At 51.5% G+C, this 15,846-nt stretch overlaps 2 protein-coding genes across 2 annotated transcripts; one reads left to right on the forward strand and one right to left on the reverse strand.

Moving 5' to 3' along the window:
- The first annotated feature begins 838 nt into the window (after positions 1-838).
- Positions 839-3,398, forward strand: FRAT1 (FRAT regulator of Wnt signaling pathway 1). The gene has a single exon (XM_055424968.2). The coding sequence runs from the start codon at positions 1,003-1,005 to the stop codon at positions 1,831-1,833; it is 831 nt and encodes a 276-aa protein (XP_055280943.2). The 5' UTR covers positions 839-1,002; the 3' UTR covers positions 1,834-3,398.
- Positions 3,399-12,191: 8,793 nt separating this feature from the next.
- Positions 12,192-14,421, reverse strand: FRAT2 (FRAT regulator of Wnt signaling pathway 2). Its single transcript, XM_055424967.2, has one exon. It carries the CDS (start codon positions 14,249-14,251, stop codon positions 13,562-13,564), a length of 690 nt encoding a protein of 229 aa, XP_055280942.1. The 5' UTR covers positions 14,252-14,421; the 3' UTR covers positions 12,192-13,561.
- Between the last annotated feature and the right edge of the window lie 1,425 nt (positions 14,422-15,846).

Below are 15,846 nucleotides of genomic sequence, written 5' to 3' on the forward strand. Positions count from 1 at the left end.
CTCCAAACAATATGGTGATAAAGGATCGTTTTCTATCTCTCTTTCTTTTAAAAAAATGAAGTCTTGGTTAATCATTAAGCCAAACACGATAACTTGGAGGGTTACCATGGCCGTGTCTCCATTTCCATCCAAATAGCTGACCATTTTTCTCTCCTGCTACCACCCTCAGAAAGGATACTCCCCTACTGGGTTGAGGCATTCTTCTTAAAAGAACTTTCTAGCTCGCCGCCCCTCCCAAGACGAGCAACCCCCTCTCCAGTCCCTGTCCAGGTCCTCACATACCCACGCTCCCGATCAAAAAAAAAACATTAATCAGTGGCTTTTCTTTGCCAATTTCCAATCCACCCCCATCGCACCGCAGGGTCCCCTTCTTCCTTTTCATCTGTCAGCCTCGTTTCCCTAATCTCCAGACAGATCCCTAGCCCGACGTCTTCTCTCCATCACTCGCCTCACTCACGCTGCCATCACTTCCCAAATGCCGGCATCCCTAACCTCAAAGGGGTAAATGCCAAAACCAGACAAGTTGACGCGCCTAGAGAAGTGTGTGGGTGTGTGGGTGTAAGTGTCTGTGCTTGTGTGTGGAAGAAACCAACAGAGGCCACGCCGGTGTCCATCTTCTGGAAATGTCAATCATGCCAGGCTCAGAGAGCGAAGATCGGCTCACCAGTTCCCCCTGCAAACAGCATTCAGGGCTGTAAAGCTCAGAGGCAGCAAGGCTTCACCCAGGATTCTTGCCCAGAGGTTGCCCCGGCCCCCAAATGTACGGAGCACCCCTCCCCGGCGCGGTGGTAGGGCCCGGCGGCGACGTCACCCATTGTTTACAAATCAACCCGAGCCGGTAGGATTCCGGCTCCCGCGGCTGCAGGCGCGCGGCGCGAGTGCCTGGCGGGCTCCGGCTTCGGCCTCGGCACCGCGCCCGGCTCCGCCGCGGCCCACCGAGCCCCCGGGACAGCCGAGCCGCCAGCGACTCCCGCACAGCTCCGGGTGCCGGCGCGGGGGGCCATGCCGTGCCGGAGGGAGGAGGAAGAGGAAGCCGGCGAGGAAGAGGAGGAGGAGGAGGACAGCTTCCTACTGCTGGAACAGTCGGTGACTGTGGGCGGCTCGGTGGAGGTGGACCGGCTGGTAGCCCAGATCGGCGAGACGCTGCAGCTGGACGCGGCGCGGGACCGCCCTGCCTCCGCGTGCGCGCCCCCGGGGCCGCCACTGCAGCCCCCGCGGCCCCCGGCGGCGGTGCGAGCGGACAAGGCCCGGGCTCCAGCGCAGCCGCTGCTTCTACCGGCCGCGTCGGTCGAAGCTGGGGGCCCGGCGCCCCCGGGGGCCTTGCGCTGCGCCCTCGGGGACCGCGGCCGCGTGCGGGGCCGGGCTGCGCCCTACTTTGTGGCCGAGCTCGCCGCAGGCCCCAGCGCGCTGTCCCCATTGCCCCCTCAGCCCAGCCTTGATGGGCCTTTGGGAGCAGACAAGCGGGGCTCCCCGCAGCCGCTGTCGGGCCCTTGCCGGCGAGGTTGGTTGCGGGACGCCGCCGCCTCCCGCCGCCTCCAGCACCGACGCGGGCTACAGCCTCCAGCCCGCAGCGGCGACGACGACCCGCACCGGCTCCTGCAGCAGCTCGTACTCTCGGGGAACCTCATCAAGGAGGCCGTGCGGAGGCTTCATTCACGACGGCTGCAATTGCACGCAAAGCTCCCCCAGCGTCAGCTCCTGGGCCCTCTGACGGCCCCAGTGCATGAGCCCCCTTCGCCCCGCAGCCCTCGCGCGGCCTGCAGCGACCCCGGCGCGTCCGGGAGGAGGGCGCAGCTCAGAGCAGGCGACAGCGTTCTAGTCCCCGGCAGCTAACACCTCGAGAGTGGCCACTGCGCGAGCCTCTGCCTGAAGGGCAAGGGGTTCCCCTGAGGGCTATGTCTGTACTCAAACTGGTGAAGTCGCACTTCTGGAAGCGAGAAAATACATTATATGAAAATGAGGAATGGAAAAATTGAGAATGTGTTCGCGGGAACTGAGGTCGAGGGCCCCGACGTGGTTTACTTCGTTGGTCCCACTGAAGGCAGTTTACAGAGTGCACCCCAAGCTCGCAGTCAGTAGGACTCCTCATTGGTGTGACCAGCCCTGGTGGCGCAGCGTGCACTGGGGTCCTCCAACGCGGCAACCATGTGGCCGGAGTCCATGCTTCTCAGGATCGCGGAGCGCCCAAAGGACAAAAATGATCCCAGTTACTTGCTTTACCTTTCCAAGGCTGGTTCCTGATTGACTTTAGGAGAGGGGAACATTTGTAGATCATTTAAGGGAGTACCTCTAACTGCCAGACTTGAAATTTTACGACACTTTAAAAAAAAAAAAAAAAAACCTATATCGTGTGTTTTGAGGTGCTTGTTCTTGGTATAAAACACGCGGCACCGTGAAAGGACATTTTGGAGAACTGAATAGAAGGAAACTTTTCTCTGCACACCCCCACCCCCACCCGCTTTGCAACTGTCTGCGTTTCTCAGAGCTGCGGGGGAAGGCGGAGCACAAGGGATGCTAATTGGTCGTGGGGGTGAGAGGTCCTGGGGAAAGGTGAGAGCGCTGCACGGAGTGAACCCGCGGTCCTCTTGAATGTGTGTTTTCACAGACTGTCCGCCCCTCCTCGGGTTCAAGGTCACCGTTTCCTGGGCGCAAACGAGATTGCGGGGCTCTAGCAGGGCAGATTCGCCCGGTTCTGCCTGTACTCGGAGTAGTACGCGGTGTTTTGCAAGTGCTGGAGTCTCCTGAGGACACGGGCACCGCTGCCACCGCGGGTTGAGGGAGGTGGCGACGTGCTAGGCGCCGGTGCCTCCTGCGGGCGGCCGCGCCCCGGGCTTTCACGGAAACTGCCCGGAGAAGTGGCCTCGAGTCCCTGCTCTTCCCCTCGGCTCTGCTGTCCGACTCTAGCCGGTGGCGCTGCGGTTCCTGGGGGCCCAGGCTGGGGGCTGGGAGACACCACGTGATGGGGCACTCCAGGGACACACAGCCTAGCGCAGCAGCTTATAATGGGCTCTCCGGGGCCATTTGCAATAACAGCTGCAATTCCCTGGATAGATGGAGTTGATTTCCTCCCTCTGCCCCTCCCCCAGCCGTGCCAGCCTGCCTTTGTAAGTGAAGGAAACCGAGTAAAAAAAATGTGACCCTCCGAATGGAGAAGCTGCAGAATTTGCCATTGTGAACCTGGTGAAGTGCTCGTAACATAATATTAACGCAGTCTAAAGGCTCTAAGATGGTATTGTTGATGTTTTAGTTTTTATAAGATTCAATGGCATGTTCGTCATCCAGATGTGGCTATTGACATACCTACACTTCGCACCGGAGTGTCTGGAATTGTGGCTATCCTGATTATAGGATGTTAACTTAACTGAAATATCTGTTTTTAATAAATGTGTTGGGTTTTTTGTTTGGTTTTATTTTATACTCGTCGGCGGTGGGAAAGATGCACAGAACACATTTCTCTGATCTCCATAAACATGAAAACACTTGAAATCCTTGTCAGGCCTGGCTTGTGGATGGTAATTAGAGCGCCTTTGTGTCTGAGCAGCTCCCTAGTTAGGGTCTGCTCCGGCTGGGTGTGTATCGGTGCTGGCATGAAATTAAATGAAAGTGAGGTCAGGTTTTGGACCAGTCCCATTCACTCAAACCTTAGAGCTTCTGGATTACTAGTCAGTGCTGGAGAAGCTGCCCCTGACTGTATTAGCAAAGGACATCAGATCAGTCACTGCAGACTGGGAAGCTTACCGCTTTTTTCTTTCTACTGTGGTCATTAAGTGGACTTGTTCCACAAGGTGGCCCTTTAAGAGCTGAGGTCAGCTCTTGTTTAGGGGGTACTCAGGGTGCAAGCGTGCAGTGGGAAAGCTGCCTGGGGGGTATGAAGGGACGCCTCTCTCTGCCCTTGGCACACTTACTCCCAGTTTCTCCCCAACAGCCCATCTCTGTCCCTCCCGTTCTCAGTTACTTCAGTCTGTTTCCTCCAGGAAGAAGCCACGCTGGACAACAGGGCATCCGAGTTCAAGTTCCCTTATTAAATGGGGACCTTGGACAAGTTGCTTAACCTCTATGGGTTTCAGTTGCCCCATTTGTATAACAGATGAGAAATGAGATGATAAGAAAATGAGTTCCTTGTGACTGGCACATCCTGGAGATAAAATAGTCTAGTCCCTACCCCTTCCTTCCCAGGACTGTCCCTTGGTAGCCAATCGACTGGGTCCTTGGTTTGTCATGAAACAAGGGCATGCCATGATCCAAAGAGTGCTTTCTGGATAGAGTGCTATGTGATTTAGAACCCTGATTTCCCAAGTCCCTTTTGGACTCAATGCCTGTTGTTTATACCTCCTCATTCTCTCCCTCCAAATGCACACACAGATCCTAATGGTAACTGCAGAGTACACCAAGGCAGCCATCTCCCTCAACCTCCCCAGGAGGGGTTGTGGGGGAGTCAGTCCTGTGCTACCGAGCAAGGGAATGGTGACTCGAGGCTCTAATACAAATTGAAGGGCGGGGGGAGGAGGGGCAGGATCCAATAATCCAGTGAGCTATCACCTCCAGGCACTGCGTAGGAGGAAACTGATCAAGTGTCAACCTTCCCTGGCATTGGAGGAGCCCTAAGGCCCTTGCTTCTTAACATGGGTGGTATTCCTGGAGGTCAAAGAGTTAGGAGCAATCCAGGGTCAAGTTGGCCGTGATTCAATGCCACTGCCCAAACCGTGCTGGCTTCTTGTAAACATGGTTAAGGCTAGGTTCAACTATAGGGTTCACGTAGTATAACCCCCTTCTTCAAAAAGGAATACTGGAGAAAACTAATGCCTACCATGAGATACTTTAACTGCACTGTGCTTAGTGGCTCAGTCTATCCATCTCTTTGTGACCCCATGGGCTGTAGCCTGCCTGGTTCCTCTGTCCATGGGGGTTCTCTAGTCAAGAATACTGGAGTGGGTTGCCATGCCCTCCTCCAGGGGATCTTCCCAACCCAGGGATTGAACCCAGGTCTCCTGCATTGCAGGCGGATTCTTTACTGTCTGAGCCACCAGAGAAGCCCAAGGATACTGGAGTGGGTAGCGCTATCCATTCTCCAGGGGATCTTCCCAACCCAGGGAATGAACTGGGGTCTCTTACTTTGTAGGCAGATTCTTTACCAGCTGAGTTACTGGGGAAGCCTTAACTGCACTACAACCCTATAACCGTCACTGTCCATTTTTTAAAATGCTGCAAGGTCTTACTAGTCACCCCCAAGACCTTTTTTGGGATAAGTCAGGGTTTACATAATTTTTAAAAATTAGACCATTTTATAGGTAGAAAGGGGCTTCCCAGGTGGCACAGTGGTAAAGAATCTGCCTGCCAGTACAGGAGACGCAAAAGACTCGGGTTCAATCTGCGGGTCAGGAAGATCCGCTGGAGAATGAAATTGGCAACTCACTCTCCAGTGTTCTTGCCTAGGAAATCTCATGGACAGAGGAGCCTGGAGGGTTACAGTTCATGGGTTCACAAAGAGACAGACACGACTGAGTGGCATAGGTGGAAAAATAGTTGGAAGGGGGCAGGGCAGAATGACCTAGAAAGTCATTTACAAAGTCAAATATCTGACAGAATCTAGAAACCAGGTCTTTGGGTTCCCAGTTCAGTCCTCTTTCCAATAGCCTGATGTCATCATACACAGTCTGATATTGTTCACTGCACAACTCCCCACATATACTATAATGTGACTGACACCCCTGCAGCTGTCCAACGTGATAATCCTGCCATTGGAACCATGGAAAACCATGCCCCAGATACCTAGGCTGAGCTAGGAAAAGCTGCTGCTGCTGCTGCTAACTCGCTTCAGTCGTTTCCAACTCTGTGAGACCCCATAGACAGCAGCCCACCAGGCTCCCCTGTCCCTGGGATTCTCCAGGCAAGAACACTGGAGTGGGTTGCCATTTCCTTCTCCAAGGGAAAGCTAGGTATGCTGTAACCGTTTTCTCACATTCAGCATCCTATGAAGACAGCTGTCCACAAAAAATGGCCTGGGTAAGATAAAAGACCAAAGCTATTAAACTCAATGAAAAAAAAAAAAAAAACTAAATAAACTAAAACACAGAAATTGACAAATAAGTGATTTGGAGAAAAGAAAGCCATACTTCACAAATAACTCCAAAGTCTGCCACCCCAAGATTTCATTCTAAATTAGACATAAACGCTACAATATTTGAATTCCACTTTACCATTTTTTTGCTCTTTCCTTTTCCAGCTCACAAGCAGAAACATGGAGAGTACATCAGACACCACTTTCCTATCCAGCAAAGTCTGTGTCAAACCCTGTGATCCCTTCCTTCCAATCAGGAAAGAGTTACCCTGGCAACCAAATTACTAACTCACTCAATTAGCTCCCCCCCAACACACACCCTTCCACAATGCTCAGTAATCACAGAATGTCAGCCCCTGGAGAGCTCAGCCTTCAGTGGTCTAGTGCTACTGCCTCATTTAGAGATGGAAGCACAGAGAGGTTTCCACTCGAAGGTGCACTCCATTTGAACACCGAGGAGGCTGGTGCAAGCGAAGCAGCAAAACTCTCCCATGCAGCGCTTCCTCCTGGTTTTCCAACCATAACAGAAGGGAGAACAAATGACCTGCCCATAACAGTGTTTCCCAGGAGGGGTAATAGACAAGAGCGTGGGCTGTGCAGGCAGCTCTGCATTGCTAGTGTGCGACTTCAGACAGGATCTTTAACCTCAATCATCTCCATTAACTCATCTGCAAAATGGGATAAGAAGAGCACCTACCCTGGGGTGTCCCTGATGGTCCAGTGGCTAAGACTCCACACTCCCAATGCAGGGAGCCTGGGTTTGATCCCTGGTCAGGGAACTAGATCCCATGTGCTGCAACTAAAAGATCCTGAGTGCTGCAACTAAGACCCAGTGCAGCCAAATAAATAAAAGTTAAAAAAAAAAATAGCCCCTGCCTTGAAGAACTGAGTGAAGGTGAAAGAAATCAGATCTCTAATTGCACTCTAAGAGCAAAACAAAACATCTTTCCTGGAAGCTACTCCATTAAGTTTACTACTTTAGGTCTTTTGTGGAGAAATCTTGCCTCTTAGTGACTTCTTCAATGTTTCTTCAAAGGCATTAACCTGTTTGCTCCAAGGATAAGACGTTTCTTAAACATGAACTCCTGTTGTATAAAGTGCTAAGGGAAGGGTAGGTAGGTAGGGAGGTGGGTAGGTTTAGTCACTCAGTTGTGTCTGACTCTGCGTCCCTGCGGAGAAGAGCTCGCCAAGCTCCTCTGTCCATGGGATTTCCCAGGCAAGAAGACTGGAGTGGGTTGCCTTCTCCAGGGGATCTTCCCAATCCAGGGATTGAAACTGGGGCAGGGTAGAGGAAGGGAATACTTGTCTGCTGCTGCTGCTGCTAAGTTGCTTCAGTCATGTCTGACTCTGTGCGACCCCATAGATGGCAGCCCACCAGGCTTCCCCTGTCCCTGGGATTCTCCAGGCAAGAACATTGGAGTAGGTTGCCATTTCCTTCTCCAAAGCATGAAAAGAAAAGTGAAAGTGAAGTCGCTCAGTCATGTCCTACTTTTAGCAACCCCATGGACTGCAGCCTACTAGGCTTCTCCGTCCATGGGATTTTCTAGGCGACAGTACTGGAGTGGGCTGCCATTGCCTAGAAGAGATTTAATGGGAAGAGGGTGGAGGTCTTCTTCAAGTGGAAACTTGAAAACAGCTCAGGACTGAGACTTGTACAGTAGGGGCAGTAGGGAATGTTAACAAAGGAAAGGGTTTGTGGGGAGAGCATCTGGAGGACACAGCTCTTAAGTCCTCCATTCCCATCAGTGAAAGTGTTAGTCACTCAGCCGTGTCCAAATCTTTGCAACCCCATGGACTGTAGCCTGCCAGGCTCCTCTGTCCATGGGACTCTCCAGGCAAGACTACTGGAGTGTATAGCCCTTCCCTTCTCCAGAGGATCTTTCCAACCATTCCTATCAGAAACCCTTCTAATTCAAATTCAGCGCTCAGCTGAAGGTCTTCATGCCTGCCCTGTCCACTCCCATCTATAATTTGTACTGAGAAAACTGCAATGTCTTCACAGGAGGTGATCTTCAAGTTCATCTTGTTCTCACTCTCCATTTTATTTACTGTTATTATAGGGTTATCTCAGGGGCTCATATGTGAATGTCTTCTTTTTCCAAAGAGATTATTTTATTCTTTGACAGCAGGAGTGACAAGTTTCAGGCAGATTATCAGGCGACGCAGTGTGGGGGATGGACTGGGGTGGAGAGGGAGCCTTTATGGTCAGTTGGATGCCTATATAGCATCCAGGCATTAAGAGATAAGGGTCTGGGCACAGAGAGAAAGGAATAGACAAGAAAGGACACATTTCAGAAAGAAAACGCATTGCCTTCAGCACAGTAGCTGTTAAAATGAAGTCTCTGCTGGGTCAAAATCCTAGTTTTATTTTAAAGCTCCTTCTTGTGACCGTGGGCAGATTACTTCACCTCTCTCACCTCCAAGTCTGATAATAAAGTCCCTGCCTCATCGGGTTGCGAGGATTCATTGAGTTAGTGACAGTAAAAATGTTTAGGCCACTGCCTGAAACATAGCTGCATTTAGTAACAACACCTGGGTATTGGCATTTAGTAAATATTTGCAAAGCAAACAAATAGGCGATTTCAACAGACTTGTGGAGGCTAAAAGAGTGCTTGGGGCACAGACGATGAATTGTGTCTGGAATTTGGGGAGGATGAAGTAAGGACAGCAACTAAAAAAGGAAATGAGAATCAAGGGAAGGTTTGCTCAAGCAGGAGAGACCTGCGCTCGTCCAAATGCGGATAGAGGACATGGAAAGGAAGGAACTAAAGGGAAGATGCATAAAGGATGAGGCTTCTAAAGGAGACAGGAAGGGATGGGGTGCTCAGTCTACGTAGGTTTGAAGAGCAGGGCTCAGGGGGACCTTAGAGGTGGATGTCCCCTGTGATAGCCCTCTAAGTCACATACTATCCTACCAGAGAGGCTGGGGACCAGTTGTTGTTGAAACAACTTTGTATAACCCTTTGTGCCTGAGATGGCTGGGTATGTTTTTGCGTGAACGAGTCTTTCTTCTCTGTACCATACTCTACAGCAGAATGAAATCTAAGTCTGGTATCTGGGAGCTTATTAACTACTCCCCCTCCTCAATTGACTCACAGGAGGTAAAATTCACCACCCCCCATTGATAGGCTATTCAGGGAGTTTGTTTGACTTATTGATTCGGGTGGGTTAAAAGAGAATCACAAGCTGGTTATCACCTTGTTACCTTTGCCCTACCTTTTGCCCATTTCTGTTTTACTGTCTGAATTAGATTCGGTTTCCTAGGTTTTCCTGAAAATCTTCCCAGACATCACCACCTTTCTCCAAATTCACCATAAATAGGACTTCTCTTCAGCGGGGTTAAGCAGGACAAGGATTCACAGTGTAGATGTTCAAAACACACTGCTTAATGGTGCTGATAAAGAGAAGTGGAATAACTTCAGGATTAAATAAAGATAGTGAAGGTCACTGAGCAAGATCTGATTCCATATACCCTGGACCTGACCACGGAGGGTATACAGAGATCACGTACCTATAGCTCTGCATGTTTGTGTGTGTGCACCTGTGCATGTGTGTAGATAACACACACCCAACCATCCCTCACAGTTCACCCTTTAGCCTCCGTTGGCTTCTGGGTTCTACTCTTGATCTTCTTAAAGTGCTTAGAACAGAGCCTGGCACCTGGTAAGTGCTATGTATACTGGTTGGTGTTCCTTCCCAACCAACAGTGTCTCCCAGGCTCCATCCACCCACCTTAGCACTAAGCACCCAGTCTTTATCTTCAGCCCTGATCGCTCTTCCAACTCCTAACCATCGATGAGGCAGCAGGCTGCTGTTGCTGTAACTTCCCACATGAAATGCCTCATCAACCCCAGCCCCCCACCACACACTCACACAACCATCTTCTTACAACTTCCCTATTGCCCGAGTCCTTCTGGACTCAAAACTTGCAGAATGTTACCAGGGAAACCTAGGCTTCGGATCCTGGAGCAGATAGAATTGTCTCAGCTCTGCCCATGCCCATGTCCTTAGTTCTATGCCCACCTATTCCAAGGGAATGGGAATATGCCAGCCACAATCACCCCTGGGCCAGGTACTAGGAATGGGCTAGCCCAAGCTGCAACACGTGAAACAGCCATTGCCTCCTTTGCACAGAGACCCTTTCCCAGGCCCAGGGCCAGGACTTGGCTCTCTACAGCCTTTGCAAATGGTTGATCAGTAGCTGGGGCTGAGGTTCAGGAGGAAAAGTGTGGGTAGGCTCAGAAGGAGGTTAAGAGATAAAAGGTTAAGAGTCATGAGTTCAGATTCTGTTCTACCACCCACGATATCTATCTCTCCTGTCTCATCTCTGAAGGGCCATCTTGTTAAAGGTGCCTGGCAGAGTTCCGCACAAATGGGGCGGTTGGTTTCCTTCTCTCTCTACCATGCTTTGTCAGGGCCTGTAGATCTTCAGGTCCTTTGGTCCAGTCACCATTCTAATTTCATTCCAGGACATGCTGCAGATGCAGAAGATGTTTGCATTGGCCTTATGCCCTCATCTTACAGAAGACACAAGGCTCTAAAAAGAGCAGCCATTTACCATTGGTTATCTGTGCCTCTCTTAACACAATTCTTATTAACTTATATGAAGGTCTTGGCCCCAAACCTGCTTGCAGTTTCTTCCAGGATGTCTGAAACCTTGCCTCATCCCAGATCCCCAGTGCCTTGCACATATGTGGCTGGCCTGCTAGAAAACTTTGTGAGAATGGTGATGCTACAGGGTTGAGGTATTTTTTAGGTCAAGGTTTTTGTGGAATGCTCTTAAGAATTTAATAAATCCAACATGGGAGAAAATGCTGTCAAAAACATCTTGTGGAGGTAGTACACAGCATGACTGGAAGCTCTGGTTAAGGACACCAGGAGAACCTAGAGCCAGAGTGCCTAGGTTCAAACCCCAGCTCCTTAACTTAAAAAGGTGATGACTTCAGCAAATCACTTAATCTCCTGGACCTCAGTGTCTTCATTTAGAAAATGGAGAAAATAGTGCCTACATCATAACAAGTAATAAAGCTGTGACATAATGAGATGATTTAAATACCCAGAACAGTACCTGGCACGTGTCAAGTGCCAACCCCCGTAATAACAACAGCAGAGACAGACCATTTGGAAGGTGTGTGGAGGTGGCCTTCTGGAAGGGATTCAGGAAAAGGGACTTATAGAATATGGAAGCAAAAGAGGTGGCAATGACTGTGAGCACAGTGGAGATCAAGGGGTGTCTTAAGTGTGAGGACATGTGGAGCACATCGAAGAGACACATAGGGGCCTGCTGAGGGAAGAAGGCGCAGTGCTGATGCCAAGAATCAAGTTATCATTTTTTCAGTCCTTAAGTGTCCCAGAAATCTCAGGTCCTCATGACACTTAGCAGTATTGTTTTATAAATGAGAGGAGAAAAATGCAAAGCTGTCACTTGCCTGGTATGACACACATGGTGAGCAGCAGGGCTGAGTCAAACCGAGTCACTGAGCACTAGCTTTCCCCTGCAGCCCATGTGGGAAGGTACTGGGCAGGACCGGTGCCCCTGGGGCGAGTTAGCAGAGCTGGGCTGTACCAAGTAAGGCTTCCTTGGGGGAAGGGGGCCCATGCCAGGGGAAGATGGGATGGAGAGCAGGGGATCCAGGAGGGCCACTTTCATGAACTGAACTCTGCCTGCTCAAACCACACCAACTACCAAGTACATTGCTATAAAACCCTACTGTCCTTTCTCTAGGCCACAGCTCAAGACTGGGTCAAGTCTTAAAGATGAAAATAGCGAGGCTCCGTCTATACCCTCCCCATTCTTCAAACACAAAACATTCAGAAAACTCACCTTCCTCCACCTTCTTCCAGATACAGCAAATCACTTGGCCTCTGCCCTCCCTCCAGTCTAGAAAGTTTCTGGCCTATGTTTTTATTCCACAAAGGGTGTTGAAAGCCCACCTACCATGTTCTCTAAAACCTGGACTGAATTTTTGTATCTTGTGGAATATTGATCCAGAAGCACTCTTGGACCGCAGCTCCACCAGTCTCCACCTCCCACCTTGAACCCCCCAAGGGCCCTCTCCATTATAACTTCATTATGAAAGGTGTCACCTATATGCTTTTCTTTCCCGTCTTCCACCAAAAAGCCAAACCATGCTCCAAAACAAAAACCCAATTTATTCAGCAGACATTTTAATTAAGAAATCCTAGAAATCAGGACCACCACAATTTCAGACACTCCGGTGCGAAGTGTACATCAACAGCTACATCTGAAGGATGAGCAAGCCATTGAACCTTTTTTAAAAAAGTTAGTTTAGCTCCCTTAAAGTTTGGGGGTGGCACCTTATTTAAAGTGCCCTCAAGTTTCCTAAGTTTCATACGGGTAAAGCCAGCAGTTTCTCCTCTTGGAGAGTCACATTTAATACACAGTTTCTGTCACTCGCAAAGAGCTGGTGCCTAGAGGAAACAAGAGGTGAGGACCCTCAGACTCAGGTTCATGGCTCCACTGAGGGCCAAAACAGAGCAGACAAACAGCCAGGGTCTCATCCGTGCAGTGCAGACGTCAGAAACGGTGGAATAAGAAAGGCCAGGCAGGAGGACAGAAAAAACTCAAGGGATTGTTTATGACTGTCTCTGAGAAAGCTCAGGGCATGGTCAAGAGTGGCCTCACCGGAGTTCTGGATAAAAAGAAAGCACAGAAAAAACAATTCTCCTTACATCTGTATGTCCGCTCCAAGAGGTAGCAAAGCATAAACAGGACTCTTCTTGGAACAAGAGAAAAAGACACAGCGGTGAGTTAGCTTTCCCAGGAACCCCACAGCCTTCCACCTACAGCACACCATGACCTTGAATCACAGGTGGCAAGGTCAAGGCATTTAAAAGCCCACATCCAAGTCGACCCACCTTCAAAATTCTCCACCTCCCTGACCCAAACAACTGAAGTTCCCATCTCCCACCTCGATTAGTCACCGGATGAGGTGGGAGAGTAAGGGGGCTAGCATCCCAACCCACCCACCACCAAGCTTTTACATTCTTCTTCTCTCTGGAATTTCCTTGCACAGCGATTGTAGCACCATTTTCACTAAGCTCCTCCACCGGAAAATAAAGAAAATGTATTCGAGTCATCAGTTTTCAAGTATTGTTATAAAGCCCTCACGATTCTCGCCCCTTGAAGCCGAATCTTTAAACAATCCTAGCACACGACATCCCCAAGGGTTAAGTCAGGTACAAATTGATGCAAATAGCTGCCATAGTTCTCCCAGTTTTGTCCCAGGTCCCTGGGGCCGGGGTTAATTCTCAGGCGACAAGCACGCGCCCAGGCCCGCGTATTTCTCCACGGTCAAGTTTTCTCCGACAGCCTCGCCGGGACCAGTAACTTCTCGGCTCGAGGTCTCTCCCCACGCGCCTCCTTGCAGTCTAGGCGGTCGCTCCAAGAACGCCAACGGGGGCTTCAGCTCAAGGTTGGGGTAAGTAGGACGCCGTAGGGTCCGCGCAGCGACTTCTTTTCCTTCTTCCAGGGGCCCTGGGTCAGTGCAAAGCGCCGGAGGGTTGAAGGGAGACAGGGTCCGGTCGGCTGCGGCTGGCCCCCGGTCCGGGGGCACCAGTGGGGCCTGTGGCTGCCACCGCGGCGACTGCTCGCTGGAGCCTCCGCACGGCCTCCTTGATAAGGTTCCCCGAGAGCACCAACTGCTGCAGAAGCCGGTGCGGGTCGTCGTCGTTGGCGCGCGCCCCAGCTGGGGGCCATCGTCGCTGTTGCAAGCGGCGAGAGGTGACAGCGCCCCGCAGCCATCCTCGCCGGCACGGCCCGGATAACGCGCTGGCTCCAGTGGCGAGCTCAGCTACAAAGTAGGGCGCAGCCCGGCCCCGCACGCGGCCGCGGTCTCCGAGGGCGCAGCGCAAGGCCCCCGGGGGCGCCGGGCCCCCAGCTTCGACCGACGCGGCCGGCAGAAGCAGCGGCTGCGCTGGAGCCCGGGCCTTGTCCGCTCGCACCGCCGCCGGGGGCCGCGGGGGCTGCAGTGGCGGCCCCGGGGGCGCGCACGCGGAGGCAGGGCGGTCCCGCGCCGCGTCCAGCTGCAGCGTCTCGCCGATCTGGGCCACCAGCCGGTCCACCTCCACCGAGCCGCCCACAGTCACCGACTGTTCCAGCAGTAGGAAGCTGTCCTCCTCCTCCTCCTCTTCCTCGCCGGCTTCCTCTTCCTCCTCCCTCCGGCACGGCATGGCCCCCCGCGCCGGCACCCGGAGCTGCGCGGGAGTCGCTGGCGGCTCGGCTGTCCCGGGGGCTCGGTGGGCCGCGGCGGAGCCGGGCGCGGTGCTGAGGCCAACGCCGAGGCCGAGGAGGTAACCGGAGCCCGCCAGGCACTCGCGCCGCGCGCCTGCAACCGCGGGAGCCGGAATCCTACTGGCTCGGGTTGATTTGTAAACAATGGGTGACGTCGCCGCCGGGCCCTACCACCGCGCCGGGGAGGGGGGAACACGCGAGGAGGCGGCGCGGCACGGGCAGGCGCGGGAAGCGCAGGGGCGCAGCCGGAGCCTTCTTGTATCTGCGCTCGGTGTCGGCCTAGGAGGGGATTACGAGAGTGGGGAGAACTTCGTAGTTCCCCGGCCAGATCAGCAGCACAAGAAAATGAAGACTCTTGAGGAGACCTGTATTGGATTCTCCCACTCACAGACACACCCACCCACACACCCAAGCCCTCCTCCTCGGAGGCTTCCTCCCTCCCCACGTGTCAGCACGGCCAGGGCCTGCCTGCTCCACCCCCGCGCGCCCGCAGTCCCCCGAACCCCGAGTGGCGGGGGAGGGGCGGGCCCTGCGGCCGGCCGGCTCGGAAAGGGTGGGGCTGGGGAAACTGGGGCCGGGGAGGGCGACGTCGCATTGGCCGGCCTAATCGACCTGACGTGGGGTCTGTGAGCTTACCCCCTCCGCCCAGGCTTCCGGCCTCCATGCCCAGCGCGAGAGAAGGACGCGCCACCGTATGGCTAAGGAAGAGCTGACTTTGTTCATTAAAAAAAAAAAAAGATTTAAATAGAAATATAGGGCAATGGAAAAAAAAAACTCTAATTATAGAACTCAAACATGGTTTACATATTAGAATTTTTCTTTTCCAGCCTTTTTCTATTAAAAGTGTTATGCAGTCATTCGTATACAACGTTATTCACTTTCCCACTAGCATTACACCATAAATGGTGTTCGTGTTATTGCTTGCGCTTTGAGAACATTTAATGATTACGTAAGTTTCCATTAAATGACTGTGCCATGAATTATTAAACAACTCTTTTAACGTTTGCTGTTTACCTTCTTTCACCGTTGAAAATAAGTATGTGATTAACATTTTTGTGCGCAGAAATTTTTTCCGTGTTGATTCTTTCCTAGGAACATATTGCCAGGAATGGAAATTCTGGTTAAAGGATATGGATGTTTTAAGATTTCTGATAAACGTACCAAATTGCTTTCCTTCCAACAGTTGGGTAAATTTATTCTGCAGTCATTCATGTGTAAGCATATGGTATTCACTGTGCCTTCAGGAGTACTTGAGTATTACAGTTACTTTTTTTTCTGGTTTTGTAAGTGATATGGATAACTAATTTCCGTATTTATTTATTTGATTTTGTTAGAGGAGTTTTCTAAATGTTTATTAACCAGTGTAATTCTTTTTGGGGGGAATAGTTGTCTCATAAGTTTTTCCTATTGAGTTTTTTGGGGTTTTTTTGTATTTGCATAACTCCTCTACATACCAGAAACTAACTCTTCTCTCTCATATTTTGCTGTGACTCTTTCTTCCGTTTTTGTTGGCCTTGTGAAGTTTTTTATTTTT

This window comes from Moschus berezovskii, chromosome 12, assembly GCF_049115385.1.
Source record: "Moschus berezovskii isolate FMDL1 chromosome 12, NW_MosBer_1.0, whole genome shotgun sequence".
Classification (NCBI taxonomy): Eukaryota; Metazoa; Chordata; class Mammalia; order Artiodactyla; family Moschidae; genus Moschus; species Moschus berezovskii.

What these genes read in the sequence shown, in the direction of transcription:
- FRAT2 (XM_055424967.2), bottom strand. Translation starts at nt 14,251, where the DNA reads ATGCCGTGCCGGAGGGAGGAGGAAGAGGAAGCCGGCGAGGAAGAGGAG.
- FRAT1 (XM_055424968.2), top strand. Translation starts at nt 1,003, where the DNA reads ATGCCGTGCCGGAGGGAGGAGGAAGAGGAAGCCGGCGAGGAAGAGGAG.